At 46.6% G+C, this 23,936-nt stretch overlaps 1 protein-coding gene across 1 annotated transcript in view; it reads right to left on the reverse strand.

The window, feature by feature from the left end:
* Positions 1–1,014: 1,014 nt before the first annotated feature.
* The window catches only part of LOC126485059 (uncharacterized), a 104,870-nt gene continuing 81,948 nt past the window's right edge, over positions 1,015–23,936 (reverse strand). The window contains exons 2-3 of the mRNA XM_050108661.1: positions 15,412–15,570; positions 1,015–1,274 (exon numbers count right to left, since the gene is read on the reverse strand). Coding sequence (XP_049964618.1) covers positions 1,015–1,274; positions 15,412–15,570 — 419 coding nt within the window. The remainder of the gene's footprint in view (positions 1,275–15,411; positions 15,571–23,936) is intronic.

Genomic DNA, 23,936 nt, shown 5'->3' on the forward strand with positions numbered 1-23,936 from the left:
GACTGAGCTACCCAAGCACGACTCACGGCCGGTCCTCACAGCTTTACTTCTGCCAGTATCTCGTCTCCTACCTTCCAAACTTCACAGAAGCTCCCCTGCGAACCGTGCAGAACTTCCTTTCTTCCTTTCTGCCAAGGAGGGCTAGTTCTGCAAGGTTCGCAGGAGAGCTTCTGTGAAGTTCGGAAAGTAGGAGACGAGATACTGGCAGAAGTAAAGCTGTGAGGACGGAGCGTGAGTCGTGCTTGGGTAGCTCAGTAGACGCCGGCACGGTAGCTCAGCGTGTTCGGTCAGAGGGTTACGTGCCCTCTGTAACAAAAAAACTGAGTCAATCGATCATCAACGAACGGATGTCTTACGACGTCCGCCCCGAGCAGACGCAACGAACAAAAGTGAACAGAATGAGATTAAAAAAAAAGTCTGTGGAGCACTTGCCAGTGAAAGCCAAGGTCCCGAGTTCGAGTCTCGGTTGGGCACACAGTTTTGATCTTCCAGGAAGTTTCGTTCTTTGATTTATTTTAGTTCAATAAAATCATGGTATAACTGAAATAGTTTTATTTCAATTCGCACAAATTCAAGGAAAGATTAATTTGGATGAATCCATTCTCGACCACCTGACCCACCAGCTGACGGACAACGCACAGTAACAATCATTATAAAAGAACTGAAACAGGAAGTCGTGTACTAAAAGTGACAGCGTACGAGTAAGCGATACAGTTGGCATCTCATGTCAGTGGGGACATACCGGCAGCAAACGGAAAGAGAAAAAGCGTGACCACCTCCCTAAAGGAGACAAAAGCCATTAGGGATGGACGCCAGTTGCCGTTTTCGGTGTGCTCACCAGCGAGCGTTCGAATTTGCATTGCGAATGAGCGATGCGCATGCAGATACCGCCGTGTCGCAGGGTCGCAGAGGCGATGCGTTGTCGGTGTACTGGGTGTAGCAGAGCGTTCCTCGCGCACGACACGCCCGTGTACCGTTAGCGGGCGCCAGGACACGCGCCTCGGATGTGCCGGGTCACACGGATCGCCGGCAATTGGCGACCACTTGTGCAGGGTCGGCGCGCCGCCCGCGCGCTTCATACTGGAAGGCACGGCTGGCAAAGAGGACGAGGACGAAGACGGGACAGGACGCGAGTAATGCGGGGACAGCGGCGGCGGCGGTCGTAACTCGCGCAGCTTTACGGCGCGCCGCGGCCCTGGGCTTGAGGACGCGAGAGTACATCAGCCCCGTAATGGAGGTCGCAGCCGGGCACCACTGCCGCTGAGCGGCGACACCTGCGACCACGACGCTCACACTCCAGTCCACTCGTGAGCCATTCGTATCGTTTTACTGTAACACGAACTGCGACATGTAGCTGTCAGGAGAAGTAAGGCGACCTGTAAGGGCATCATATCGACTGGACATTCTTTGAGCATTGTCCTGTCGACGAGTTTGCCGAGCGCGCGTGCTCATCCATGTAGACACGCCTAGCTATACATGACCAACCAGATTATTCAGTTCTAAGAAAAGAAGGGAAAGCAGAAAGGTGGAAGGAGTGCATAGAGGGTCTATACAGGGGCGATGTTCTTGAGGACAGTATTATGGAAATGGAAGAGGAGGTAGATGAAGATGAAATGGGAGATACGATACTGCGTGAAGAGTTTGACAGTACACTGAAAGACCTGAGTCGAAACAAGGCCCCGGGAGTAGACAACATTCCATTAGAACTACTGACGGCCTTGGAAGAGCCAGTCCTGACAAAACTCTACCATCTGGTGGGCAAGATGTATGAGACAGGCGAAATTCCCTCAGACTTCAAGAAGAATCTAATAATTCCAATCCCAAAGAAAGCAGGTGTTGACACATGTGAAAATTACCGAACTATCAGTTTAATAAGTCACAGCTGCAAAATACTAACGCGAATTCTTTACAGACGAATGGAAAAACTGGTAGAATCCGACCTCGGGAAAGATCAGTTTGGATTCCGTAGAAATGTTGGAACACTTGAGGCAATACTGACGCTACGACTTAGCTTAGAAGATAGATTAAGTAAAGGCAAACCTACTTTTCTATCATTTTACACTTAGAGAAATCTTTTGACAGTGTTGGCTGGAATACTCTCTTCCAAATTCTGAAGGTGGCAGGGGTAAAATGCAGAAAGCGAACAGCTATTTACAATTTGTACAGAAACCAGATAGCAGTTATAAGAGTCGAGGGGCATGAAAGGGAAGCAGTGGTTGGGAAGGGAGTGAGACAGGGTTGTAGCCTCTCCCAGTTGCTATTCAATATGTATATCGAGCAAGCACTAAAGGAAACGAAAGAAAAGTTCGGAGTAGGTATTAAAGTCCATGGAGAAGAAATAAAAACTTTGAGGTTCGCCGATGACATTGTAATTCTGTCAGAGGCAGCAAAGGACTTGGAAAAGCAGCTGAACGGAGTGGACAGTGTCTTGAAAGGAGGGTATAAGATGAACATCAACAAAAGCAGAACGAGGATAATGGAATGTAGTCGAATTAAATCGGGTGATGCTGAGGGAATTAGATTGGGAAACGAGGCACCTAAAGTAGTAAAGGAGTTTTGCTATTTGGGGAGCAAAATAACTGATGATGGTCGAAGTAGAGAGGATATAAAATGTAGACTGGCAATGGCAAGGAAAGCGTTTCTGAAGAAGAGAAATTTGTTAACATCGAGTATAGATTTAAGTGTCAGGAAGTCGTTTCTGAAAGTATTTGTATGGAGTGTAGCCATGTATGGAAGTGAAACGTGGACGAAAAATAGTTTAGAGAAGAAGAGAATAGAAGCTTTAGAAATGTTGTGCTACAGAAGAATGCTGAAGATTAGATGGGTAGATCACATAACTAATGAGGAGGTATTGAATAGAATTGGGGAGAAGAGGAGTTTGTGGCACATCTTGACGAGAAGAAGGGATCGGTTGGAGGACATGTTCTGAGGCATCGGCGGATCACCAATTTAGTACTGGAGGGCATCGTGGAGAGTGAAAATCGTAGAGGGAGACCAACAGATGAATACACTTAACAGGTTCAGAAGGATGTAGGCTGCAGTAGGTACTGGGAGATGAAGAGGCTTGCACAGGATAGAGCAGCATGGAGAGCTGCATCAAACCAGTATCAGGACTGAAGACCACAACAACAAGAACACCAAATTATTATGATCTCCTACCTAATAGGCGGTATGTCCACTTTCAGCCCTGATAATAGGCAGCGACGCGCCGTGGCATGGAAGCAATGAGGCCCAGGTAGGTCGCTGGAGGGAGTTGGCGCCACCTCGGCGCACTCAAGCCACCTAACTCCCCTAAAATTCCAGGGAGGGAGGCCATGAGCTCCGCCTTCAGTCACATCCCAATTGCGTACGACTGGGCTCAGATATCTGGCGAGCTGGGGGGTGGGGGGGTGGGGGGGACACATCAATTTGAGCTCGAAGTGTCTTCCTCCAACTACTTTATCAAAGTCTTCGCCTTGATGGCCATTATCTTGTCGAAAAATGCCACTGCCGTGGAGAAACCTGATCATCACGAACGGGTGTACGTGGTCTTCAACCAGCGTACGATACTCACTGGCTGTCATGGAGTCTTGCACGAGGTCCTCTGCAGCTATGGATGCCCACGCGAATGTTCCCCAAAACGTAATGGAACCGCAGCCAGCTTGTCTCCGTCCCACAGTACACGTGTCAAGGTGCTGTTCCCCTGGAAGACGGCGGATTCGCGCTCTCCCATCGGCGTGATAAAGAAGGTATTGCGATTCATGAGACCATGAAGTGTGCCGGCCGCGGTGGCCGTGCCGTTCTAGGCGCTCAGTTCGGAACCGCGCGACCGGTGCGGTCGCAGGTTCGAATCCTACCTCGGCCATGGATGTGTGTGATGTCCTTAGGTCAGTGTAAGTAGTTCTAAGTTCTAGAGGACTGATGACCACAGCTGTCAAGCCCCATAGTGCTCATAGCCATTTGAACCATGAAGTGTCACGAGACAACGTCCAGCGGCGATCGCCAGGTGCCCATTACGGTCGTAGTTGCCGATGTTGTGGTGTTAACATTGGCACATGCGTCGGCCGCTGTAGCCCATCGTTTGGAGCATTTGGTACACTGTGTTGTCAGACACACTTTTACTCTGCCACCATTAAGGTGTGAAGTTAGTTCCGCCACAATTTGCCTCTTGTTCTGTTTTATCAGTCTGTCCAGCCTACGACCTCCGACATGTGTAATGAGGAGTGGCCGGACAACCCTACGACGTCTGGACGCGGTTTCACCTTGGTCTCACCAAGGTTGAAGGAACTCACCACTGCACTGCTTGAACACCCGACTGTTCGACTGTTTGCGAAATGCTCGCGCCGAGTCTGCGGGACAACACAGTCTGCCCTGGGCAAAACTCAAACCGATCGCGCCTTCCCCATTCTACACACAGACAGCACGCTCACTGATGCTACACGCGTTGTTCGTGTGTCTGACGAGCAGTCATTCCTCGCCAGGTGACGCTGTTATCGCCTGGAGAGGTTAATATCGATAGTAGGTCAGTGGTTACAATGTTCTGGCTGATAAGTGTATAAGGACTCGCACTTTCTAGGCCAATTGACTTCTACTAGAAAAGGAAATACACGGGAGATACACGCTCCTACTACACTCTGCAGACAGTAATATGACGTGTGTCCACCTTTGGCCTTCATGACGCCTTCAACTCTGCTGGGGACACTTTCAAGTAGGTATATGAATGTATTTCGATCTGTGGAGGAATGACAGCCCATCCTTCCTCAAGAACCGCAATTACAGAAGGTAACAGAATAGATTTTAGATTTCTTTGTTTCCCTCTGTAATCACAGCTTCATATGTCCTCAGGCTACCGGTTTCGGTCAGCAGTGGCTATCTTCAGATCTGTTTTAAAAACACGTCATAATATAATGAAGTCATAGTGGTATCGCCAAAAGAAAAACAAAAACAGCACAGCATTTTATATCTATGCGACGATGCTGAGGTGATTTTGTATTTCTCTTTTATCGATGCCACTATTTTTAAAACAGATCTGAAGACGGTCATTGCTAACCGAAACCGGTAGTCAGAGGACCTAACAAGTTTTCATCACAGACGGTAATAAAGAAATTTATCCTACACTTCCTGGATAACTGTTGCATTCGCGAACATGTCGCGGCCTGTGAGAGAAGATAGTGATATTGGAGGCTGGTGTCTGGAACGAAGTCGACGTTGTATAGACTGTTACGTAAGAGCGTGGTCGGCATTACACACAGATGGTGAAAGATATCGCCTTAGTTTTTTCCCAACCCGACAGAGAGAACATTTGTCCTTCATGTAGTGTCCATAAAGCATTAGTTTACTTTGAACTGTTGACTGAGAGCCAAAAGAAGAGACACGAGTGGAGCTTACACGTCGCATTTATCGAAGAAGTTTGACGCTGACTGCCAAACGTTGGTTCATCGATAAAATTGCAGATCGGATACTGCAGGAGGACGACCGAATCACCGCATCAGGTTCAAATGTTTCAAATGGCTCTAAGCACTATGAGACTGAATATCTGAAGTCATCAGTCCCCTAGACTTAGAACCACTTAAACCTAACTAACCTAAGGACATCACACACATCCATGCCTGAGGCAGGATTAGAGCCTGCGACCGTAGCAGTCGCGCGGTTCCGAATTGAAGCGCCTAGAACCGCTCGGCCACAAGGGCCGGCATCGCAGCAGGCTTTGCAGCGACTGTGCATGTACAGGATTCGCCCTCATAGTCGCCTGACACTAATCCTATTGAAAAGGTGTGGTCTTACATAAAAAGAAATTTGCAAGAAAAAAAGATCCTCATTTTGAAACAGCTGTAAACACAAATTCGGCTCATTTCGAGATCTTCGCCACACGAATACGCGAAAAACTTGTTTTCGAGGATGCCTCGAAGAAGCCCAACAATTTTCGGCGCTGCGGGTGACTGGAAATGTTATTAATTGTAACTGAATTTTTCTTTTGTTCATATTTGATGTATATGTCTTAGTTTGTTGTCAACCACATTCGTCTACTGGTTAATCTGACTGCGATATTCCTTCACAGACTGTAACTCATTAAAAAGATGTTCCATTGGGTCCAGGTTGGAACTCTGGGCAGGCCAGTTCATATCATTAGTTTCATTCTTCTCACATCATTGCCCCACCAATGCTGCTTGTTGACATAGTGCACTGTCATTCTGATACAATCATCATCTCTGAACTGATCCCCTACTGTATGCAGTACAGCGTGCTGTAAAATGTGTTCATATCCTTCCGCATTTATCGCATTCTAAAGTGAAATAAGAGGATCGCCACCCCGTAACCACAAGAAACACCCCTTTCTGCAACACCATCTCCTCCATATTTCACTGTTCGTTACGTGTGACGACAGATGCTTGACTACATGTGATGGCAGGTTACGTTCTCCAAGCATTCGCCAAACCCGAACTCTTCCATCAGGTAGCCACAGGGTATAGCGCAATTCATCACTCCAAAACACTTGTTCCCACTTATCCATTGTCCAGTGGCTCTGCACCACTTCAGTCGTCGGTTATCATAGATTATAGAAATGTGTGTCTTATGAGAAGCAATTCCATTCTTTTTAACTCCGTACGCACAGTCATTGTGCCAGGTGGACTGCTGGTAGCAGTCTGGAACTCATGAGTGATTTCTTCCAGTTGTTTCGTGCGATTATTTGCAGCCACATCCTGCAATGCTCGATGTTCTTCTCAGTCATTGCATACGGTATGCCTGGTCTCGATTTGGCTGTGGTTGTTCCTTCGTGTTTCCACTTCACAGCCACGTCACCGACAGTCGACATGAGATGAATTTATTAATCAGGTGACATCCACGTTGGAATCCACTTAGCTCGTGTTTATTTGTTACTACACTGTTGACGTGCGTGTTTTGTACATTGTTTCCTTCTTCATAGGACTTCGAAGTACGTACACTTCTACAGAGTGTTTCGCAATTGGTAGCGAAAATTGCCACAGATGAAAAGGAGGGGTGGCCGAGCGATTCAAGGCGCTTCAGTCTGGAACCGCGCGACCGCTACGGTCGCAGGTTCGAATCCTGCCTCGGGCATGGATGTGTGTAATGTCCCTAGGTTAGTTAGTTTTAAGTAGTTCTAAAGTTTTAGGGGACTGATGACCTCAGAAGTTAAGTGCCATAGTGCTCAGAGCCATTTGAACCATTTTTTATTATTTGAAAATGGTTGGGCTTTCTGACATACTAAGTTTAGACCGGGTGACAGGATCAAGGCGGAAGAACATCAGATGCTATCCTTGAGAATATTTGCTATTCATTTAACCCAATGGAAGCTGGCACCGTGACGTATTGCTGTTTAGGCATTGGCCTAAGAAAGGAAAGGAAAGCTACAAAAAAGCACTTGAAGGAATCAATGCACATTGATAATTATGAACACATTAAATGCGATTTGGTCTTGTCACGCTACGGAATGTCAACAGCTTGTGGTCTAGTGGCTAGCGTTGCTACCTCTGGATCACGGGGTCCCGGGTTCGATTTCCCGGCCGTGTTGGGGATTTTCTCTGCCCGGGGACTGGGTGTTTGTGTTGTCCTCATCATTTCACCATCATCATCATCATCATCATTTGTGACTGTCGCTAGATTGAACTGTGGGAAAAGTTGGACTTTGTACGGGCGCTGAGGATCGAACAGTTGAGCTCCCTACAAACCAGACATCATCATCATCATCATCATCATCATCATCATCATCATCATCATCATCATCATCACACTACAGAATGACATCACTCCACAATTCGCCGCGCGGAATTAGCCGAGCGGTCTTAGGCGCTGCAGTCATGGACTGTGCAGCTGGTCCCGGCGGAGGTTCGAGTCCTCCCTCGGGCAGGGGCAGAGGTGTGTGTGTTTGTCCTTAGGATGATTTAGGTTAAGTAGTGTGTAAGCTTAGGGACCTTAGCAGTTAAGTCCCATAAGATTTCACACATTTGAACCCCACAATTCCCGAATACTTGTTGGTAAGCCGTTCTTCAGCAAGTAAAGCTAATAATGTAAGAAACAGTATACAACAAAGAATAACACAGTCCAGTCCCTAGAGAGTTATATTCAGTGAAACTAGAACTACTGAGGCTAACTAACAAGAGAGATCAAATGATTCAAATGGCTCTGAGCACTATGGGACTTAGCAGCTGAAGTCATCAGTCCCCGAGAACTTAGAACTAATTAAACCTAACTAACCTAAGGACATCGTACTCATCCATGCCCGAGGCAGGATTTGAACCTGCGACCATAGCAGCAGCGCGGTTCCGTGCTAAAGCGCCTAGAGCCGGCCGCGGTGGCCGAGCGGTTCTAGGCGCGAATTCCGAAACCGCGCGTCTGATAAGGTCGCAGGTTCGAATCCTGCCTCGGGCATGGATATGTGTGCTGTCCTTAGCTAAGCTAGGTTTAAGTAGTTCTAAGTTCTCGGGGACTGATGACTTCAGCTGCTAAGTCCCATAGTGGTCAGAGCCATTTGAACCATTTGAAATCGCCTAGAACTGCTCGGTCACAGAGGCCGGCCAAGACAGATCGAGGCTGGCCGTGGGAAGTACAGGACCCGGACACAAAAGGACGCAAGCGTGAAAGTGCTTACCACGTCAGCAACTGTGAATTCTCTGTACATGAACTAGCTGCTGCTGCTGGTCTGAATTTATACAAGACTGGTTCGAAGGTAATGGAAGCGAGTTCATGTCAAATATGTCAAACATGTCAAATAAAGTATGCGGCAACTTTCTTTGTACGATACGTAACGTAACGTAACGGTACAGTATCAGGTCCGCAGCGGAATCGGGGATAGAGAGCATCTCCGCGTGGTCTCATTGACTCGCGGAGTGCCTACTCACAGAGAATGTAGTCCCCGTAGCTAGCTGTAGAACGGTGGCACCGAAGAGGGCTCCTACGGCATTTGGCTGACGCTGTGTCCGTACCTTCTGGCGTTACGGTTGGATAACCCGTCGTGGCGCCAGCAGACTAGCAGAGCGAGAGAATCGTCTGCATCACTAAACTGCCGGTGCAGCCTGTTGTGGACAGTATGGTGCTTACGTCGCACGGTGCGGCAGCTCCGCTTATGCGTTCGGCCCATTGTATGCTGACCAAGCCGTATGTATCGCTCGTGCTTCGTGCTCCGCAGTACTTGTGTTGATGGCATGTCCTGTCCCACCCATATAAACCAGTCTAGAATCGTAGCTAAGCTCGTATACTCTTGGCTTGTAGATCTTGTCCATTGAGTCCTTACTGCAACCTGGAAAATGTCACATTCTGTTGTTGTTGTGTACAGGTTTGATTCGATCTCAGTGTATTGTAGGCGGACGACTTCCTGAGTGCTCTTGCACGTATATCATACTTCCACAGCATTCTTTATGGGACTCTCTACAGCAGCTTGCCCTGAAAATGCTTCGTTGCTAGCGATGTTCATCCTCCAGGCTGTCGGTATCGCTGATTCGGAGTGCTGTCGTTGTTAATCTCAGAGTTCCTGTGTAAGGATGTAGCCGGCCGCTGTGGCCGAGCGGTTCTAGGAGCTTCAGTCTGGAACCGCGCTGCTGCTGCGGTCGCAGGTTCGAATCCTGTTTCCAAAATATTCTTAGAATATTATTAATCAGGACAGTGCTACAACCAATGCGCTCCAGAAGACGACGCCTCCTTTTCAGGAACAGCAGTACCCTCACACAGACGTTAATATAGTGTCGAGCTGTCAAGAACCCTGCCCTTATCTGAAGGAGTCAGGTTCGTGATATAGGATCAATGTGACGGTTAAAATTTCTGATGGACTTGCTCATTTAAATGTGGAACATTGTACTGGAGAGAACATTTTGTTAATGTGTGCAGCAAGTGAAACTTTAACAGTCAATTACAGTTGTTACATATCAAGCAAGCCGGCCGAAGTGGCCGTGCGGTTCTAGGCGCTTCAGCCCGGAACCGCGCTGCTGCTGCGGTCGCAGGTTCGAATCCTGCCTTGAGCATGGTTGTGTGTGTTGTCCTTAAGTTAGTTAGGTTTAAGTAGTTCTTAGTACTAGGGGACTGATGGCCTCAGATGTTACGTCCTATAGCGCTTAGAGCCATTTGAATCATTTGTAAGGATGTGTTCTGTGATAAACATGACTCTAATCCCCTATGGTAACTACTAAAAACAGTAGGTGACATGTGGTTCTCTTACCTTTGTGCGCTAGGAACTAATAAAAAACTTGTGCTGAAAACATCAAACAAATAATCGTCGTTACTATGAAGGTGTGGACTTCACATTCCTCTTTTTTTTTTTGCATATAAAATGTTGTCAGTTTCACCGAAGTAAACAGTTTCTTAGATGCTAACAGCACGGTCTACATCTACATATACGTGGATACTCTGAAAATCACATTTAAGTGCCTGGTAGAGTGTTCATCGAACAACCTTTACAATTCTCTATTACTAAAATCTCGTATAGCGCGCCGAAAAAACGGATATCTATATCTTTCCGTGCGACTTCTGATTTCTCTTATTTTATTATGGTGATCGTTTCTCCCTATGTAGGTCGGCGTCAACAAAATATTCTAGTATTCGGAGGAGAAAGTTGGTGATTGAAATTTCGCAACGAGATTCCGCCGCAACGAATAACGCCTTTGTTTTAATAATGTCCACCTTAAATCGTGTATCATTTGAATGACACTCTCTCCCGTATTTCGCGATAATACTAAAACTGATGCCCTTCTTTGAACTTTTTCGATGTACTCCGTCAGTACTATCTGGTAAGGATCCCACACCGCGCAGCAGCATTCTAAAAGAGGACGGACAAGCGTAGTTTAGGCAGTCTCTTTAGTAGATCTGTTACATCTTTTAAGTGTCCTCCCAATAAAACACAGTCTTTGCTTAGCCTTCCCCACAACATTTTCTGTGTGTTCTTTCCAGTTTATGTTGTTGGTAATTGTAATTCAGAGGTATTTACATGAATTCACTGCCTTTATATTTGACTGATTTATCGTGTACCCGAAGTTTAACGGATTCATTTTAGCATTCATGTGAATGACCTCACACTATTCGTTATTTAGGGTCAATTGCCAGTTTTCGCACCATACAGATATCTTTTCTAAATCGTTTTGTAATTTGTTTTGATCTTCTGATGACTTTACTTGTCGATAAAGAACAGCGTCCCCCCATGAACCATGGACCTTGCCGTTGGTGGGGAGGCTTGCGTGCCTCAGCGGTACAGATGGCCGTACCGTAGGTGCAACCACAACGGAGGGGTATCTGTTGAGAGGCCAGACAAACATGTGGTTCCTGAAGAGGGGCAGCAGCCTTTTCAGTAGTTGCAGGGGCAACAGTCTGGATGATTGACTGATCTGGCCTTGTAACATTAACCAAAACGGCCTTGCTGAACTGGTACTGCGAACGGCTGAAAGCAAGGGGAAACTACAGCCCTAATTTTTCCCGAGGACATGCAGCTTTACTGTATGATTAAATGATGATGGCGTCCTCTTGGGTAAAATATTCCGGAGGTAAAATAGTCCCCCATTCGGATCTCCGGGCCCGCATCTCGTGGTCGTGCGGTAGCGTTCTCGCTTCCCACGCCCGGGTTCCCGGGTTCGATTCCCGGCGGGGTCAGGGATTTTCTCTGCCTCGTGATGGCTGGGTGTTGTGTGCTGTCCTTAGGTTAGTTAGGTTTAAGTAGTTCTAACTTCTAGGGAACTGATGACCATAGATGTTTAGTCCCATAGTGCTCAGAGCCATTTGAACCATTTTGAATCGGATCTCCGGGCGGGGACTACTCAAGAGGACGTCGTTATCAGGAGAAAGAGTAGCATGGAGAGCTGCATCAAACCAGTCTCAGGACTGAAGACCACAACAACAACAACAAAGAACAGCGTCATCTGCAGACATCCTAAGACGATCCCTGCTAAATCAGACAGGACATCTAGATCGTGCATTCTATTATTAAGATCAATTTGAAGAGGCTCAAGCTAGTTTTATCGCCCATGTACTAGGGAAAAGTGATATTTTGAAGCCGTAAGAAGACATATTGTATCTTTATAAATGACTATTTTGGTAGCTAACGGCTTTTTTGAGGTTACAGAATTCTGACCGCACATTTGCTGAGCATGTGCTGAGTGAAGGCTATATGTACCAGCCACAGTCCGATCTCCTCCACTTAGTAAATGAAGGCCAAAAATCTGAAGTCCTGGAAATCAATAAAAATCGGGCCACAATCCTGATTTAACATTAAATGACCAAACACAAATCAAAACTGTCCCTCTTCTAAGCCTCACTTAAGGTCATATTTCTCCAGTTCTTCCCACACTGTCTGTTCCATTCTATTTGTTCACTTTTTCGTGTATTTATTTACTGCATCGTGATTACGTATTCAATATATTCTAAAACGTGTCGGGATAAAAATCGTACGTTAAGATCGCAAGTTTCCTTAATTGATCAAAACATGCTTTATATCAACAGAGCTCGTTTTCTACATTGACAATGTCAAGGAATAACAGCCATGCACTCTTTTGTTTTGTAATATGTACGTACAATTCCCCTACAGTAAGATAAATTCTTCATACCACTGATACGTCATTTTCTTAATTATTTCCTGTTACAATTGTCAGTTCTATCTCTTAGTTCGTTTCTCCATCACCTTCCATATTTAGTGTCGCTACAAGCTTTTATTCAGTATTTTTTGTTTTTTATTAACTTTGTTTTTTGTTATTGTTTAATTGAAATTGTTATATAGGTTATTAGGTTGTTGTTTTAACATATGTACATCCTCTCTTCTGTTGACTGTATTCCTTTGCTAACATGATACTTCCTCCCCTCCATCGCTTTTACGTACAAGTGCATGTCTGAACACACACACACACTGCTTTTTGGACGTTATAGTTACTCTCCCCCCCCCCCCCCCCCACTCCTTTTGCAGTTCCAGTCACGAATTTTTCACGGGAAGCATGATTGCTGGTAAGCTTGCGTGTGAGCTGGAATCTCTCTAATGTTACCTTCGTGGTATTTCCGCGAGTTGTAGGTTCAAAATGGTTCAGATGGCTCTGAGCACTATGGGACTTAACATATCAGGTCATCAGTCCCCTAGAACTTAGAATTACTTAAACCTAACCAACCTAATGACATCACACACATCAATGCCCGAGGCAGGATTCGAACCTGCGACCGGAGCGGTCGCGCGGTTCCAGAGTGAAGCGCCTAGAACCGCTCGGCCACACGAGCCGGCGAGCTGTTGGTAGGAGGAAGCAACATACTGGTTGACTCTTCTAGGAACGTACGCTCTCGGAAATTCAACATTTTAGCACACCGTGTGGCAGAATGGCTCTCTTGCAACGTCGGCCACTGTAGTTGACCGATTATCTCTGTGACGCCACCGCACTTATTAAATGAACCTGTAAGGAAACGCGCTGCTCTCTTTTGGGTTGTCTGTATTTCCTCCATCAATCATGTCTGGTACGGATCTCAGACTGACGAGCAATGTTAAAGTATTGATCGAATGAGAGTTTTGCAAGCTACCGCTTTTGTGGTCGATAGCCTTTCCTGAGGATTCTTTCAAGAGGTCTGACATCTGCCTTCTTTGGGTCGTTCTACTTTAAATGGTTCCTTATGCATAGTCCTAGATATTTTATGGAAGTCTCCAGTGATTGTTCTGCAGTCTTACAGTAATGGATCTTTCTACTTATATATCTGCAATAAGTTACATTTGCTCATGTTGAGAGTCAACTGCCCATCCCTGCAACAAGGCCGTTCTACATCTACATCAATACTCCGCAAGCCACCTGACGGTTTGTGGCGGAGGGTACCTTGAGTACCTCTATCGGTTCTCCCTTCTATTCCAGTCTCCTATTGTTCGTGGAAAGGAGGATTGTTGGTATGCCTCTGTGCGGGCTCTAATCTCTCCGATTTTATCCTCATGGTCTCTTCGCGAGATATACGTAGGAGGGAGCAATATACTGCTTGACTCCTCGGTGAAGGTAAGTTCTCGAAACTTCAACAAAAGCCCGTACCGAGCTACTGAGCGTCTCTCCTGCAGAGTCTTCCACTGGAGTTTATCTACCATCTCCGTAACGCTTTCGCGATTACTAAATGATCCTGTAACGAAGCGCGCTGCTCTCCGTTGGATCTTCTCTAGCTCTTCTACCAACCCCGATCAACTTTATATGATCATTCCATTTTAAATCACTCCTAATGCGTACTCCCAGATAATTTATGGAATTAATTGCTTCCAGTTGCTGACCTGCTATATTGTAGCTAAATGATAAGGGATGTTTCTTTGTATGTATTTGCAGCACATTACACTTGTCTGCATTGAGATTCAATTGCCATTCCCTGCACCATGCGTCAATTCGCTGCAGATCCTCCTGCATTTCAGTACAATTTTCCATTGTTACAACCTCTCGATATACCACAGCATCATCCGCAAAAAGCATGAGTGAACTTCCGATGTTATCCACAAGGTCATTTATATATATATTGTGAATAGCAACGCTCCTACGACACTCCCCTGTGGCACACCTGAAATCACTCTTATTTCGGAAAGACTTCTCTCCATTGAGAATGACATGCTGCGTTCTGTTATCTAGGAACTGTTCAGTCCAATCACCCAATTGGTCTGATAGTCCATATGCTCTTACTTTGTCCATTAAACGCCTGTGGGGAACTGTATCGAACGCCTTGCGGAAGTCAAGAAACGCGGTATCTACCTCGGAACCCGTGTCTATGGCCCTCTGAGTCTCGTGGACGAATAGCGCGAGCTGGGTTTCACACGACCGTCTTTTTCGAAGCCCATGCTGATTCCTACAGAGTAGATTTCTAGTCTCCAGAAAAGTCATTATACTCGAACACAATACGTGTTCCAAAATTCTACAAATCGACGTTAGAGATATAAGTCTATAGTTCTGCACCTCTGTTCGACGTCCCTTCTTGAAAATGGGGATGACCTGTGCCCTTTTCCAATCCTTTGGAACGCTACGCTCTTCTAGAGACCTACTGTACACCGCTACAAGAATGGGAGGAAGTTCCTTCGCGTACTCTGTGTAAAATCGAACCGGTATCCCATCAGGTGCAGCGGCCTTTCCTCTTTTGAGCGATTTAATTTATCTGCAATATGTTACATTTGCTCATGTGGAGAGTCAACTGCCAATCCCTGCAACAAGGTAGTTCCTCTTCCGGTCTAACTGCTTTGTGCTACAATTGACATTGCATTTTTTTAATACGGGGATGTATTAAAATTACAGTCATTTGCCACTTTCCTTACTGAGAGCACTCAAGCTGTCTCGGGCAGAGCTGATCCGGAAAAATATGGAAATGAAATGTATAATGCAGTTCACAACTATTTATCCCAATCGTCGAGAAGGGTAGAGTGCTGTGAAAGACGCGAACGCCTCGCGAAGGCTCCAGTTGCAGTAGCGCGCGTCGATGGAGATCTCTCCGGTGACTCGCAGCTTCCGGAGAGCTGACCTGGAGAAAGAAGGGCGCTTAGGCGGCCGGAGAAAGCGTGCCCCGCAGCGCAGGCGGGGGCGGCGGCGGGGGCGGCGGCGGGGGCGGGGGCGGCGGCTCCGTGGCCGCGCAGAGCCGCGCGGTACAGCACGCGAGCGCTGCCTATGCTGCTGCTGCTGACTAATGCCCGGCTGGTCGCCCGTCAGCCGCGCAAATTGCTTCGCGGCGACCCCTCACGGAGACCAGTCACGACGGTCCGATTCGTTAACGGGCCACCGCCGCCTAGAGCCGCGAACGGTGGCTCGTGCCAGAGCTGCGGCTATTGGCCCTAATGGATTCTGGGGGCGGCGGTCGACTGAGACATACAGCCAGTACCGGTGTCAATAGTTATGACAAGTTGCGGAACCACCACACGTGTTGTTTGCAAAAACATCTGGTCTTGTGAAACAGTCCAAACACTGCGTCTGGTTACTGCCTAGACACCGCCATCTGTCCTTGTAATTGCAGCTGCTGATGGCGGCTTCGAAATGAGACTACTCTGGGACGAAATTGTGTTCGTAGTAACAGAGGCCTGCTCGCTTTTGACATTGTTACACTGAAGCGCCAAAGAAACTGGTATAAGCATGCGTATTCAAATACAGAGATATGTCAACATGTAGAATACGGCGCTGCGGTCGGCAACGCCTACAGGATGAAAAGTATTTAAACCGATAAACTCTGGGAGGTTGTAGGTGACATGAAAACAGATATTTTTCCCTAATGTTATTTTTTCCTATGAGGATTATTTAAACCGGTGGAGGCCATATTACGCTCTTCAGTTGTTAGAGGCCTTATTACGATCTTCAGTTGTTAGAGGGCGTATTACGCTCTTCAGTTGTAGGCAACTGCTGTCCACCAGTGTAGTAGTGCATTGTCTCTGTTTACTAATGGAGCGATACACCTGGATTGAGTACACTGATATGGTTGGTGGATACTACATAGCGCACCACAACGGACGAGCTGCACAACGGGTTTATCAACAACAATATCCTAATCGCCGTATCCCGCATCATACGACCTTTGCTGCTGTGTACCAACATCTGCGTGGGACCGCGTCATTTAGCAGATTACCTGGACAGGGACGCCGTCGCACGGTAAGAACGCTGCACTTTGAGGAAGCTGTCTTGCGGCATTTGCAGCGGGATCCTTCAATCAGAACTCGTGCAATTGCACTTAACATGGGAACGAATCAGACGAATGTACGAACAGTCCTTAGAGAGCAATTTTTACGTCCATTTCACTTACAGCGTGTCCACAACCTGGAACGAGTTGATTATCCACCCAGAGCACAGTTTCCGCGGTGGTACCTGGAACAGTGTGAAATGTATCCTACATTTCCATCCTCTGTGTTGTTTACCGATGAAGCAACGTTCTGGCGTGATGGAGTCTTCAACATGCTCAATTCGCTTGTTCGGAGTGAGCATAACCCAAATGCCACAGTTACTAGCGCTCATCAAGTGCGGTTGTTCGTTAATGTGCGGGTCGGTTTTGTTGAGGACGGTTCAGTTGGGCCGTATCTGCTACCTAGGCCATGAAATGGCATGCACTATTACAATTTTCTCGCCAGAGCATTGCCAGAATTGGTGGAAGACGTCCCGCTCCCTACAAGACAACGCATGAGGTTCTGGACTTTTTTCTGTGGGAAGAGATGCACAACCTTGTTTATGCAACTCCTGTTGCATCAGAAGAGGATTTGGTTGCCCGGATAGTAGAAGCAGCAGGAACAATACACGATAATCCTGGGATTTTTGCCCGTGTCAAACAGAAGATGATCCGACGGTTTAACCTTCGTTTACTTGTCAATGAAGGCATTTTTGAAAATCTACTGTAATTGAAATTGGGTTGTGTTAATATGTTGCCTCTTGTTCGTTGGTTTAGTTAATTTGCCACCAGAGAAATCTTCCTCTACCGGTTTAAATATTCCTCATAGTAAAAAATGACACTGGGGAAAAGTATTTGTTTTGATGTCCCCTACAACCTCCCAGAGTTTGTCGGTTTAAATACTTTTCACCCTGTATATAAGACAACAAGTGTCTGGTGCAGAAGTTAGACCGGCTGCTGCTGCTACAATGGCACGTTATCAAGATTTAAATGAGTTTTAACGTCAGAGCTCGAACGATGGGACACAGCATCTCCGAGGCAGCTATGAAGTGGGAATTTTCCCGTATGATCATATCACGAGGTTACCGTCAATATCAGGAATCGGGTAGAACATCAGATCTCCGACATCGCTGCGGCCGGAAAAAGATCCTGCAAGAACGGCAACAACGACGACTGAAGAGAATTGTCCAACGTCACTGAAGCGCAACCGTGTCGCAAATTGCTGCAGATTTCACTGCTGGACCATCAACAAGTGTCAGCGTGCGAACCATTGAACGAAACATCATCCATATGGGCTTTCTGAGCCGAAGGCTCACTCCAGTACCCTTGATGAGTGTACGAAACAAAGCTTTACTCCTCGCTTGGGCCTGTCAACATCGACACTGGACTGTTGATGACTGGAAACATGTTGTCTGGTCGGACGAGTCTCGTTTCAAATTGTATCGAGCTGATGGACGTGCACGGGTATGGGGATAACCTCATCAATCCATGGAGCTTGCATGTCAGCAGGGATGTTCAAGATGGTGGAGGCTCTGTAATGGCGTGTTCCGTGTGCAGTTGGAGTGATATGGGACTCCTGACACGTCTAGATACGACTCTCACAGGTGACACGTACGTAAGCATCCTGTCTGATCATCTGCAGCCATTCATGTCCATTGTGCATTCTGAAGAACTTGGGAAATTCCAGCAGGACAATGAGACACCCCACACGTCCAGAATTGTTACAGAGTGGCTCCAGGAACACTCTTCTAAGTTTAAACTATTCCGCTGGCCACCCAACTCTCCAGACATGACCGAGCGAGGTGGCGCAGTGGTTAGCACACTGGACTCGCATTCGGGAGGACGACGGTTCAATCCCGTCTCCGGCCATCCTGATTTAGGTTTTCCGTTATTTCCCTAAATCGCTTCAGGCAAATGCCGGGATGGTTCCTTTGAAAGGGCACGGCCGACTTCCTTCCCCATCCTTCCCTAACAGGAGCTTGCGCTCCGTCTCTAATGACCTCGTTGTCGACGGGACGTTAAACACTAATATCCTCCTCCTCCTCAGACATGAACATTATTGAGCATATCCGGGAGGCCTTGCAACGTGCTGTTCAGAGAAGATTTCCATCCCCTTGTACTCTTACGGATTTCTGAACACCCCTGCACTGTATCGGTTCCCTCTAGCATTACTTCAGACATTAGTCGAGTCCATGCCACGTCGTGTTGCGGCACTTCTGCGTGCCCGCTAGGGCCCTAAATCACATTAGGCAGGTGTACCATTTTTTTTTTTGGCTCTTCAGTGTATGTGGTAACTGTTACTGACTGAATGAAATGTTATCAATAAAAATTCAAATTTAAAACCTACTCCTATTAAATCGGGTGAGGAGAGGATTTCGAAATCCCTAAAAAGCCATAGCTTTCAACCTAAGAGAGGCTGCGTATGTTCCTGTGGAATCTACCTCTACTCGGTTTACATCCTCCTCACTCATTCTGTAGCATGTACGAGGGGCGTTCAGAAAGTAAGCTCCGATCGGTCGCGAAATGGAAACGACTATGAAAATCCGATAAAGCTTTGCACAGATGTGTTGGGTAGTGTCTCTAGTATAACCCCAGTTAGCATCACGTCGCTCTTCTCATTTCTGAGCTCGCAGTGAGTGCGTAAAGATGTCTAGAAAATAGTGTCTGCCGCCAAGTACGAGGGCCTGGTGAGAAATTTCGCCTGAAGCTATGCAGCTAACATCACATAACTGTCGTGCTGTTTCTTCTTCAAGACAATTCTCAGCCGCATTCTGCAGGGACAATGAAGATGCTCCTGCATCGTTTTCAAATGGAAATGTGAGATTACCCACAATACAGTCCGCAATTGTCTCCCCCTGAGTTTCATCTCTGGTCACATGAACCGCTGTCTTTGAAGACAACATTTTGACACAGACAACGAGGTGTAGGCCAGCGTGGAGAATTGGCGGAAAGCACTGGCGGCTGCCTTCTATGATGAGGCTATTGAAAAGTTGGTACAACGCTATGACAAAAGTCTAAGTCAGAATGGCGACTACGTAGAGAAGTAGCTGAAAGGTGTAGCTAATTGTTACAAGTAAAACATTTCTGATGTTCACTGTGGTTTCAATTGGGCAATCAATCGGAGCTTACTTTCTGAACAGGCCTCGTATGCTGCATCCAAATGATATTTTTTTCTACCACAGGGAGTAAATCAAACGCGCTGTGCCTGACTGCAGTTCATGCGTCAGGCCATGCGATTTCGGAGCGTTTTCGTTTCTGCTTGTTTCCAGCAGATGGCAGTATCTGCTTAAGTAAAACTGTTTATTGCAGTGTCAGCATGTTTTCGACAAATAAAAGTAATTTATGTTTGATTTCAGTAATTTTGGACATTGATTTGTTTAGAACATGTTGGAATATGCAAATATACGCTACACTACTGAAAAAGTGATTTGAGAATTTCATCACAACAATACACATACAGTCGCTACCAACTTGTGGTTTCAGATTCAAGAGGCATTCATCCTATAATTTTTCAGGATATTTTCTTAGTATAGCACATGTTTGTTATTTTGTAACATGTATAGTATTGAATTTGAAGATGTTCTAATATTTTAGTGAATCACACCAGTTTTTACCACCAGTAACAACTTTTCATTCAAAAATTTTACGCTCAAGAATTGAGGAGGATATGCAAGTCTACAAAGCATCATTAGCACTTATTAGGGGAATGTGATGAACAAGTAGCGACCAGGCATAACCCACATATATTCACTGTGTGGAACGTGACGCGACCGTCCATGCCAGGGAAGAAGCGGTGCTTCTCGTTCTCTGAAACAGATCTGAACATTCTTCCAGCACTGTCTTGATGATTTTCTGAAAGATTGGCAACACCGCTAGATCTAAAACATCTGTTTATATTCTCCTGATTTGTTCTGTTTTCCATCTTTCCTTAGCTGCTTGGAATGAAAATACCTCCACAAATCTGTTTATATTGTCCTCAATATTTTACTCAGCGGTCGTTTTCTGCTGTCCCGCACAACAAGACAGGCTGCCAGATTGCGATTACCGTGACAGAGCATGGCATAGAGGGAATGGACAAAAGTATGGAACACCTCGATAAGTACATGCTTGCACAAATATGCAAATCCCAGCTAAGCCTGCAGGTTGCGAAGTTGTGTTTGACCACGACCAGCATCTGTGCGATGTCCTCAATACGTTTCAAATGTCAGTTGTGGTCAGATCTATGTTCTGCATTGTGTCGGAACTAAGTGAATTCGAACACGGGCAAATTGCTGGTGCTCGTGTGGTGGGTTCTTCGGTAACGAAGGTAGCCAAAGTATTTGGGACACCGTACGGAATATCTGCACGGCTTACAGGGAAAGTGGGAAAACATCATCCGATAAGAAACTTCCTGGCAGATTGAAACTGTGTGCCGGACCGAGACTCGAACTCGGGACCGTTGCCTTTTGCGGGCAAGTGACATACCATTTGAGCTACCCAAGCGTGACTCATGCTCCGTCCTCACAGTTCTACTTCCGCCAGTACCTCGCCTCATACCTTCCAAATTTTACAGAAGCTCTCCTGCAAACCTTGCAGAACTAGCACTCCTGAAAGAAAGGATATTGCGGAGACATGGCTTAGCCACAGCCTGGGGGATGCTTATTCTGGAAACATTCCCCAGGCTGTGGCCAAGCCATGTCTCCGCAATATCCTTTCTTTCAGGAGTGCTAGTTCTGCAAGGTTCGCAGGAGAGCTTCTGTAAAGTTTGGAAGGTAGGAGGCGAGATACTGGCAGATGTAAAGCTGTGAGGAGGGGGCGTGAGCCGTGCTTGGGTAGCTCAGATGGTAGAGCACTTGCCCGCGAAAGGCAAACGTCCCGAGTTCGAGTCTCAGTCCGGCACACAGTCTTAAACTGCCAGGATGTTTCATATCAGCACACACTCCGCTGCTGAGTGAAAATCTCATTCTGGATCATCCGATAAGTCGCAAAGAGCAGCAAAACTTATTGCAGAACTGAATGTCACACTCACAAACCCTGTCAGCATCAAAATAACAGGAAGGGAGCATCGTAAGTAGAAAATTTCAGGGCGAGCTGGAATTCCACCGCCGGCCAGGGTGGCCGAGCGGTTCTAGGCGCTACAGTTTGGAACTGCGCGACCGCTAGGGTCGCAGGTTCGAATCCTGCCTCGGGCATGGATGTGTGTGATGTCCTTAGGTTAGTTACGTTTAAATAGTTCTAAGTCTAGGGGTCTGATGACCTCAGATGTTAAGTCCCATAGTGCTTAGAGCTATTTGAACCATTTTAAACAGGGTTGTGCATGGCCTAAGTACCTAAAGTATGAGTAACGACAGGTAAAGACGGAACTGCTAGTATGGGATGGTGTTCAGAAGAGCATACCACTAGCATTAACCGTTAGGTACCGTCACAAGCTTAGGTACATTTTACATCCCTGTTTCGTTTTATGGGGTTTCCTTCTGGCAGTGCATGATTCATCTCGATTTGCTTTTGTTGATCCTTTATTTATGGGATTGTTTCTTTTTTAGTACTCAAGTGAGAAATTGTAGACTGACGCCTGAATCTGTGCAATTATTGGTATTTGACATATTCTGTTAATATGATCATATGCAGGCTCCCTAGCTATAGCTTACAAGTTATGCGAGGCACACAGTTCTGCGTAGGCTTCAGCTGCCACACTCCGTATCCCCTGCCGCGTAGTGGTTGTTCACAATGGAGCCCCCACCACTACCGTCACTCCCTCGTCCACTGCATCGCCTGCACAGCCACAGGCCAATTTATTTCGTGCGCCCTTTACAGGTTGCAACGGGGCCCGCCACAAGACGCAACAGATTACCACACGCGCATTACGGTTTGGGATCAGTGCTTTCTAGACAACTGGGGGGAACACAATAGGATGTATGCAACCGATCCGGGCCACAGCAACGAGCGTCCAGCCATAAACAAATACAGGTCCACAGCCGATCCATCGATTAAGCACCTAGTCAGCACTGTGGACGGTCCCCCTCTGTAACTAAGTGGTCAGCACGTCTGACTACTGTGCAGGGGGTCGAAGATTTTCTCCATTCGGGGACTGGATGCTGTATTGTCCTCACCATCAATTCATCATCATCGACACGCAAGTCGACCACTGTGGCGTCACCAGAAAAGACTTGCAACTCGGAGGCCGAACTACCACAGGCGGGGCTTCCCGGCCACCAACGCCGTACGATCATTTCCTTCCCTTTTTCGCTGTGGACGAAGCTGGTCGGTCCGTCAAATCAAGCAGACAAGATAATTGTGTGTACAGTTATCCCACCCTAATCAGCACTTCAACATTTCAGTAGCGTGACAGCTCTAGTCATCTGAAGTGAGCCAGTGTCGCCGGAACAACGAGGGTCTCTCCAAAAGAAATGCACACTGTTTTTGTAAAAATACAGTTTTCATTCTGCATGTGTGAACGTTTTACAGTGTGTAGATACATCCTTCCCGCTTTTTTTCAAACTTAGTTCAACCTGTTCCCGTGAGTGGCGCCGTTACAGCATTTCTTCAAGATGGCTGCTACACTTCACGTTCGTCAAGAATTCCTGTGCTGTGAAAATGAGACAGTGGGAAACATCCACAAGAGGTTGAAAAAGGTTTATGGTGATGCTGCTGTCGATCGCAGTGCAGTTAGTCGGTGGGAAAGCAGGTTACGTGATGAAAGCGGGCACGGCAATATTGAGGATTGTCCTCGGAGCGGCAGGCCTCGTACTGCACACACTCCAGACTATGTGCAGAGAGTTAACGAATTCGTGACTGCTGACAGAGGCATCACAGTGAACGAATTGTCACGCTACGCTGGGATAGGGGAAGGAAGTGTTTGCAGAATACTGAAAGTTTTCGCGTTAAGAAAGGTTTGTGCCAGGTGGGTTCCCAGGATGTTGACAATGGCTCACAAAGATACAAGAAAAACGGTATGCAGCGACCTTTTGGAACAGTACGAGAATGGTGGAGATGAATTTCTTGGAAGAATTGTGATAGGTGATGAAACATTGCTCCATCATTTATCACCAGAGACGAAGAGGCAATCAATGGAGTGGCATCATGCAAATTTACGCAAGAAAAAAAATTCAAAACCACACCTTCTGCTGGAAAAGTTATGGCTACGGTGTTTTTCGATTCCGAAGGACTCTTGCTTGTGGACATCATGCCAAGTGGAACCACCATAAATTCTGATGCATATGTGACGACACTTAAGAAACTTCAAGCTCGACTGAGTCGTGTTCGACTACATCGGCAAAAGCAGGATGTTTTGCTGTTGCACTAAAATGTACGGTCACATGTCAGTCAAAAAACCATGGAAGCGATCACAAAACTCGAATGGACAACACTGAAACACCCGCCTTACAGTCCTGACCTGGCTCCATGTGACTAACATCTCTTTGAGAAAT

The sequence above is a fragment of the Schistocerca serialis genome, chromosome 6, assembly GCF_023864345.2.
Source record: "Schistocerca serialis cubense isolate TAMUIC-IGC-003099 chromosome 6, iqSchSeri2.2, whole genome shotgun sequence".
Classification (NCBI taxonomy): domain Eukaryota; kingdom Metazoa; phylum Arthropoda; class Insecta; order Orthoptera; family Acrididae; genus Schistocerca; species Schistocerca serialis.